Source organism: Nicotiana sylvestris, chromosome 4 (assembly GCF_000393655.2).
Source record: "Nicotiana sylvestris chromosome 4, ASM39365v2, whole genome shotgun sequence".
NCBI lineage: Eukaryota > Viridiplantae > Streptophyta > Magnoliopsida > Solanales > Solanaceae > Nicotiana > Nicotiana sylvestris.
Genome location: NC_091060.1, coordinates 70,503,681 through 70,511,770, shown reverse-complemented (window position 1 = coordinate 70,511,770; position 8,090 = coordinate 70,503,681). Strand labels below are relative to the sequence as shown.

The following is an 8,090-nucleotide window of genomic DNA, read 5'->3' as shown; positions in this document are numbered from 1 at the left end:
CATGGTCACAACATTAGAAGAGTTCAAGAGACATGTCACTTGGGGTCAATATTATAGGCATACATCTAAGCTAACAGTAGTTTATTTCAATTTAGAGGAGAATATTGAGATAGGCTCAAAAAGCCTTGTGCAGCACTAAAGAATCAGCACAAACTAGAGAGTACGTACACATTTCAATTAACAAGCATCAGGAAGCATGTTATGTTATTTACCAATTCAGACAGTATTAGCACTTAGAAATCATATGATTCATGGATATCCCAATAAGTTAACACGGATAACTTCAGCAGAAAGATAAGTTATGGGCATAGGTCAGTTTACCACAAGAAATCTGAAGCAAGTAGAGCGATGCAACCAGGACAACAACAAACATGAGAATTCAAGTGCACACAAACATATTAGGCCAAACATGCTTAACAAAACCAGAAGTAGGGTTAGAATTTAAGAAAGTTCAGGTGCTAGAAAAGTTCAGAGCCATAAAAAAACTTTAGAACAAATAAGGATACAAACAGAGTGGGCATGCTAACATATTGATTCACAAAAGTTTTAGCGGCATGAGTGTATAAAGCATGAACACAAATAAAAGAGGGTGAAACTGCCAAGGCTAAGAACTTACCAGTTACCAATTGACAAACAAGCAAAACAAAAAAAAATAATTTCAGCAATATTTCAATCGTCAGTAGCAAAGAGTGCAACAGAACCCAAAATGTCAATATGTCAGAAATTCCTAAGGGTTTCAGATGAACCCCGGGCAGTGCTCACACTGAGAGAGGTCAAACAATCGAATTCTAGTGGCATTGGCTTTCAACCGCCCAAGAGCTCAGGTTTCAAAATAGTATAGAATAAGTGAGAGTGAGAGACTAAAAGTGATTAATGTTTTTTAAGGGATTAGGGAAATATTTATATAGTGTTGAATCAGACGAGTATACAAGGAAAAGAAAAATATGCATGTAATTAGTAGAGTAACATGCAAAGGAAAGAAATCGAATTCCAAACCCTAGTTAGGGTTCAACGTTTGAAATCGTCCAACTGGTGTGAGGAATCAGGCCCCTGTTCATTTATATGGATGAAATACCGTCCAAATCTCAAAGATTATGGTCGATCCAGTCCGATCTAGGAGGTAGTAATTGCCAAAATCGGGCAAGTACCTAGGTAATACCACAAACGCGTGAACCAGTAGCTGGGAAATATAGATATGGTAAGCAAATAATGGGTGAATCCCATTATCAATGGGATTCGGAGAGGGAGTGGGAGGGAGAGGCGGCTAGGGTTCTTCAGAAGTGAGAGGGAGAGTTGAGAGTTTTCTGGGGTGGCCGTTTAGAGAGACAATTGGGAATTAGGTTTGGGGCGGGTAATTAAAGATGGTAAGGCTGTTATGGGCTGTTAATCATCTAAGACCAGCGGCCAGGATTTAAGAGTGATGGGGTGGGTCAGGAGATAGGTATAGAGCAAAGGTTTTAGGGTTCGGAACATCCCCCTATAATGGTGGATTTTAATTTACTGGAAGAGCGGGTCATTGATATTTTAGGCTCATGCTTTATGATCTATAGACTAATAGTAATACTTACTGAATCTTGGGCTTAGCACGAGCTATCCATTTTTATTTTGAAGAATGAAAATATGATTTATTAATATGAGGTTAAAATGAGCGATATGGATAATGCGAATTTATATAAGTGACCCTAACTTGCTTGGGCTTTATGTTTAGTAGCTGTTTAATGTAAATATGCTTTGCTATCATGCTTCCCATCAATGCTAATTATTTTGATAATTTATGTTCTTATAATCTATTTCTACGGTATTTTTTGGCTGATATTGTAGCAACAACTTTCTGAGGTAGTAGGTAAACCATGGAGGGAGTCGTGCCCCCGAGTTTGTTATTATGGTCTATATTTCATGTATATGACTTTTCCATCCCATCTGCTTAAGTATTAATCACGAGCTTTCATGGAAGAATTTACTTTGAAAACAGCAGGTGTTTACACCCATTTGGTAGAATTCTGGAACATTAAGTTGACCTAACAGAAGAAAGGGGAACTAATGGACAAAATTCAACTTTCAACGGAATATTTCTACTTAAAACCAAAAAAATCTTTATTACGTTATTCGAGTGAATAAAAAGATTAGGCCTGGGCCTAATTTGTGCAATATAAAGGAAGGGATTAGTCTGAACAATTATACTATGATTGCTCAGTAATTGCCTTCCAACAATAGAGAACTAAATAAAAAAATCTTCAACAAGCCTCCACATATGCACCGTCTTCTTACGCTATTTCTGGGCAGTATGTGCTTCAAGCTCTATGTGAAAGTTACACATGAGCTCTGGATACTTAGTGGCTGATAGTTTTGGAGTTCTCTGGAGATTTGTGTAGTTGACATAGTAAAGTCCAAATCTTATGGTATATCCATCTAGCCACTCAAAGTTATCAAGAAGGGACCAAGCAAAGTACCCCCTTACATCTGCACCTTTCCTGATTGCATTTGCCAATGAATTTAAGTAGCTATGCATGTATTTCACTCTATGAACATCGTTCAAGGCATCCTCTATAGAAGAACTGTTCCCAGCAAAGCCTGCAACATTGCTAGTTATGTTAGTAGATGTATCCCGGCAGATCACATTGCATTCACTCAAGTAATTAGTTGATGAAATGTATCTCATTCTAAAGGACAAGAATGTGAAATATTTTTCTTACCATTTTCAGTGATAAACATAGGAGTATTGTTGAATCTGTCCTTTATATACATCACAACTTTTTCAATCCCTTGTGGATACACAAATTGCCAGTCCACTTCCCCCTGGTTCATTAAAATAAATTCTTTAGCAGTGTAGAAAGTGCAAGTAATAATTTACAGAATGAGATTAGAGATGAGAATCTGATGTGATTTAAGGAAACCTACAGGTTCCCCGATGTAGACACCGTCTCTTTGTGTAGTCGTTAAATAAGAACCCTCTGACCAAGAGTTTCCATGTTCACAGGCAGAATATAAGCAATCTTTGATATAAACAGCTGAATAATGATTGATGCCAATGAAATCTAGGCCATAACTCAACATTCTCAAATCACTCACTGAAAATTCTGGAAGATTAGATCCCAAAATTTGTACCATTTCTTCAGGATATCTTCCTAATATAATAGGGTCTAAAAACCTGCATGGGGGTACTTAGTCAAAAACATTCGTTTACTCTCTTTCCGATGCATAAATACCAGATCGTAGAACCAAACTACTTATATAGAAGGCTTACCAATTGGTATAGAATGATCGAGCTCTTTGAGTTGCAGCTATGTCTTCTGAGGAGTTGCTAAACGGTTCATACCATTCGACACCCATAGTAATGCCAATCATGCCTCCTTGACATTTCTGAAAAGCAGCAGAAAATAGACTATATTACTGATATCTTTTTGGGTCTTCTTACAATTTCAGATTCGATTGAAATGAAGGAATCAAAAGTAAACTACCCCAAACAAGAAGAATAGAAAGAAAGTGGGATTAATTACTATATTATGGTGATTTGATAGATAGCATAAAGGAGGGAGTTTCCAAGGATAAATTTTTCACTTCTAGTCTTCTAATATACAATTTTCCTATTTTACTTCACCAAAAATAGTTAGAGACTGATGATGATATCTTGTTTTACCTAGTGTTCCCTTTCCTTTTTTTTAGACAAGCCAACAGTAGCATTGCACTAGAAGATTAATTACTATTTGAACAAGATCATGCCATGTTGAGAGTTACCAACATTACACTAGAAGAGTAATTATTACTCCTATTTTCGGACAAGTCATGCAAGATCATGCCATGTTGAGATAATGGAGAAAAGGGAAAGAGCCGTCGAAAAAACCTGATATCTGGTGCGGTAAATGCGGACAGCAGCTGCATGAGATAGGATCATATTGTGAGCTGCAATGAAGGGCTCCCTTTCTGAATCCCCGCCAGCACTACAATTCCCAAATATACCAGAGCATCGAGCTGGAGGGTAACTCCCATCTCTATAGCCACTAATGGCCACGAAGCTAGCCTCATTCATCGTTATCCAATATTTAACTCTATCTCCGAAGTATTTGAAGCATATGTTTGCAAAATAGCTAAAATCATACCTGAAACAAAGCCCACCAACACCATTGTAACTTGTTCATCTTTTTGGGTTTCGATAGAATCTACAACTAGCTTCAAGTATAAGAGACGCCAAACTACTTATGGTAAAGTCCCGTAAGTTATGGACAAGTATTTGGACTAATTAAAATCTTAATGATGCGATTAAAGTGAGCATGCGTTGTACCTGGTGCACAAGAGAGTTCTGGGTTCATTGGGATGTGTGAATGTATTTATACTACTTACTCCCTCTATTCCAATTTATTTGAACTTGTTTGACTGGGTACGGAGTTTAAGAAAAAACAAAAAAAATTGGAATTTGTGGTCCTAAACAAGTCAAAAAGGGACCCAGAATATTTGTGTGGTTATAAAAGCTTCTCATTAAGGGTAGAATTGTAATTTTAAGCTAAATTGTTACCAAATTTAGAAAGGGATCATTCTTTTTGGAACGGACAAAAAAGGAAATAGGTTCACTGGACAGAAGGAGTACTAGTTAGAAGTAGTTGAAGTGATAAAGTGTGGCCATTGAGTTAATTAATGACTCTAGTAACTTCATTGAGTTAATATATACCTTGAGATGAAGACCTTACAAATTACTGGAGTAATCAAATGGAATGGGATGTGGATGGCTTGTAACCGATTGTGAACCTAATTGGAGTAAGTTAGAAATTGTTATAACATGTATTGATATACAAATCATGTTGGTTGATTTAATTGGACGTGGTTGACGTCATTTAAGTATTTGGAGTGCGAGGTAGATGTAAGTTGAGATGTATGTCCCTTTAAAGTATTTTTTGAAAAATACATATTTCCTAAGATATAGAAAATGTTAGAAATGTTTATATATAGAATGCATGTTCTTATAAATGTATTAAGATATGTAAAATGCATGTTCATCTCAAGGATAGATGTTTCACTTGATACTTACTGTATCTGTGAATTTAGCCAACCACCATATCTGTCCTCAAGTTCTTGTGGTATGTCATAATGTGTTAATGTGACAAACGGTTGGATCCCTGAAGTCATAGCAAATAACGAACTCAAAATTTTACTTCTTTTCTACATTTTGGATTATCTAAATCATAAAACTGTTAGCAGAGAAGCAGAACTGACCTTTCAGTAGGAGTGCATCAATGAGCTTACTGTAGTACTCAATTCCGGCCATATTAACTTTTCCAAATCTGCCCTCTGAATAAAATTACAACCGACCAAAAAAAAAGGATTATCATCGTAAATGACAATTAGGAGTTTATTTATTTATAATGAAGGAAAGAGAGCAGTGATAGTTATAACTTACTAGGTAGAATTCTTGCCCATGAGATAGAGAAACGAAAGCTATTCACACCCATATCTGCCATGAGTTTGATGTCCTCCTGTTTACATTTTAATACCAAACATCACAACCTTCCGTCTCATGATTTACGCTTTTATATTATTATTGTTAATACACTGCATTAGTCTAACATTCGTTCGTAAACAAATCTAACTTTTTCCCTTTTGTGACAACATGCACGTATGCCTTCTGTCCAGCACAGTTAGGCTGTTCCCTTTTCTTATGCATGAACAAAATTAATTCTGATCTCCTAAAGTCACAAATTGTTCAATCATAAGTACGTCCTATCTAGTTTATTGTTGCGTGAGCAATATTTCATAATACCATAAAAACGTTTTGAGTGAGTAGAGAAAAATTATTTAGCAAAAACCATCTAATTAATCTCAACGTCCCTCACATTAGAATTTAGATTCATATCAACTGGTCTGGCATTTCACTGGGGATAAAATACAAATTGTACATGTTCAGAAATACATTCACCCCCCCCCCCCAACCTCTCCCAGTTATATATACCTATTTCTCAATTCTCTATTTTCCAAGTGCATCGTTCTTAAACATAAATTTCTTAAACGCAGTGGGTATGGGTGTAATAGCTGCCTCCTGCCAATATGGTGAATCTGATTTAAACACGTGTAGTCAAGAATAAGGCAGAAAATTATTCTCAGTGCAATAGTAGAAAATTTACATGATATATCGGAAGTATTTACATTTAGAATGAATGTATAGGATTTTACTAAACTAAGCAATAGTTACGTTACCGTTCTTGGTAAAATTAAAGAAAACTACTTAATTATATATTGATGCCTCTGCCTATATTGCTTTTAAAGCATTTTCCCTTTTAAATTTTTTAATCTAGTATGTGAAAATTATAAATTACCAATCATACAACCAGAAGATCAATTATATATATATATATATATATATATATATATATATATATATATATATATATATATAGTACCTTAAAGTATTTGAAACAACAATCTTATAGTTCGAATTGAGCATCAGTCTTACAAGTTATAAGGAAAGAAGCCCTATAACACACACTACCTTACAAGGAAAGAACCAAATGAATATTTAGAGAAAGAAAAAGATAGTATTAATCAAACAAATAAATTCCTGCTCAAATCATTATTTATTTCTAATTTCACGTGAAGTAGGGTCTAGTATAGAATAAACTTGTTTATATTTTAGTAAATTATAATTTTAGGAAAGAGAAAGATTAAAATAAATGGAAAGGCATTCTGAATCTAACAAAGAGGACAAAAAGGTAAAACAAGCAGCATATGATTCAAGAAAGAAAGGAAATAATATTCTATGAAGTGGGTAAGAATTCGAGATAAACATCTGACAATGTTAGCCTTTGAAATGCCCTTAAATACTAAGAAGCCGGTAATCCCTGACTAAGGGGCCTATGGGTTCTCTGTTTTCCAAAATTACTTCAATTTAGATATAGCTTGAATTAAGAATTTTTTTTAAACATGTGGTTTTAAAAGTTTAAGGAGTAAAAGTTTTGTGGGGCATAACATTTATATGGTTATAAAAGCTTCTAATTAAGAGTGAAGCGAGTAAAAAAGAAAATGTTAAAGTTGAATTATTTCTAAATATAAAAATGTGTCATTCAATTTGAAACAGACTAATAAGAAAATTGTATCATTTAAATTGAAACGGATAGAGTAATTAGTTTTTGAAGCATTAATTAAAAGAAAAGAAGGGTGAGCATGAACTAGATTACCAAATAACGATGGTAGTGATCAACAGCAACATCTCCATTGCTTCCATCCTTAACATGACCTGCAACAAGACCAGTACATGAGTTCCTTTTTCTCTAAAAACACAATAATAGAATTCGTGTTGCAAACATTGAAAGAAAGAAATTGACATTATTATGAAAGCTCACCAGCTTCATGGGTAAAAACGTCCCAGTTGCTGAGGCCTTTCCCATCACTGAGGAAAGCTCCTTCATACTGCAGAGAAAACAAGAAGAGCGGTTAAAAACAAAAAGGTAAAAACAAAAAGGTAAAAACAAATGTGAGAAGAACCTGGTAAGATGAAGAGGCCGTTCCAAACAAGAAATTGCTCGACAATGAAACTTGGTCTGTTAGATGACATGACACCATGAAACCAGAAAAGGAGATAAAAATTGCTAAGCAGGTGTGCCAAAACACTGCAGGTTCCATGTTAGTTAGTAAGTCAAAAGTACACTTGCTTTTTCAGTGGAAATGACGAGAAGATAATTAGTTGCGGCAAGAAGAAAAAGCAACATCTCTCACGTTTAAATAGAAATAGTCTTAGAGAAAATGGTCAGAAATATCACAATGAGCACATGACTATTCCACACAAGCACCACTCTGTCGCAGTGCGAGCTGACGTAAATAAAAATTCAGCACATGCTTAACCTACCAATATCAAATCAATACATTGTCTGCTCATGAGCTGCATTAATCAAACATTGACACAACAATATTCTTACAAAAATGAGAAGGATATCTATAGTATATACGGAAAACGTCCAACAATATCCTTGAACTATTCGAAATAGCTCAAAAATATCCTCCGTTTGTTTTTGGTGCCAAAAATATCCCCGCCGTATATGTTTTGGCCCAAAAATACCCCTAAAACATTAGTTTTGTCATTGAAGCTGACATGACAGTCCGACTAGGTT

The 8,090-nt window shown here is 35.1% G+C and overlaps 1 protein-coding gene across 1 annotated transcript; it reads right to left on the bottom strand.

Annotated features, from left to right (window-relative positions):
• Positions 1 to 2,069: 2,069 nt before the first annotated feature.
• Positions 2,070 to 7,691, bottom strand: LOC104224179 (beta-glucosidase 18-like). Its single transcript, XM_009775762.2, has 11 exons — positions 7,468 to 7,691; positions 7,326 to 7,392; positions 7,161 to 7,219; positions 5,390 to 5,465; positions 5,206 to 5,280; positions 5,021 to 5,108; positions 3,842 to 4,097; positions 3,245 to 3,360; positions 2,899 to 3,148; positions 2,694 to 2,796; positions 2,070 to 2,571 (listed from the first exon to the last, which is right to left on the bottom strand). Exons 1-11 carry the CDS (start codon positions 7,603 to 7,605, stop codon positions 2,270 to 2,272), a joined length of 1,530 nt encoding a protein of 509 aa, XP_009774064.1. The 5' UTR covers positions 7,606 to 7,691; the 3' UTR covers positions 2,070 to 2,269.
• Between the last annotated feature and the right edge of the window lie 399 nt (positions 7,692 to 8,090).

Excerpts from the sequence above, each read along its gene's own strand:
- LOC104224179 (XM_009775762.2), bottom strand. The coding sequence starts at position 7,605 with ATGGAACCTGCAGTGTTTTGGCACACCTGCTTAGCAATTTTTATCTCC. Across the intron at positions 5,281-5,389 it reads ATGGGCAAGAATTCTACCTA|AGGGCAGATTTGGAAAAGTT; the intron begins GTAAGTTATAAC and ends AATTTTATTCAG. Across the intron at positions 3,149-3,244 it reads CGATCATTCTATACCAATTG|GTTTTTAGACCCTATTATAT; the intron begins GTAAGCCTTCTA and ends ACCCCCATGCAG.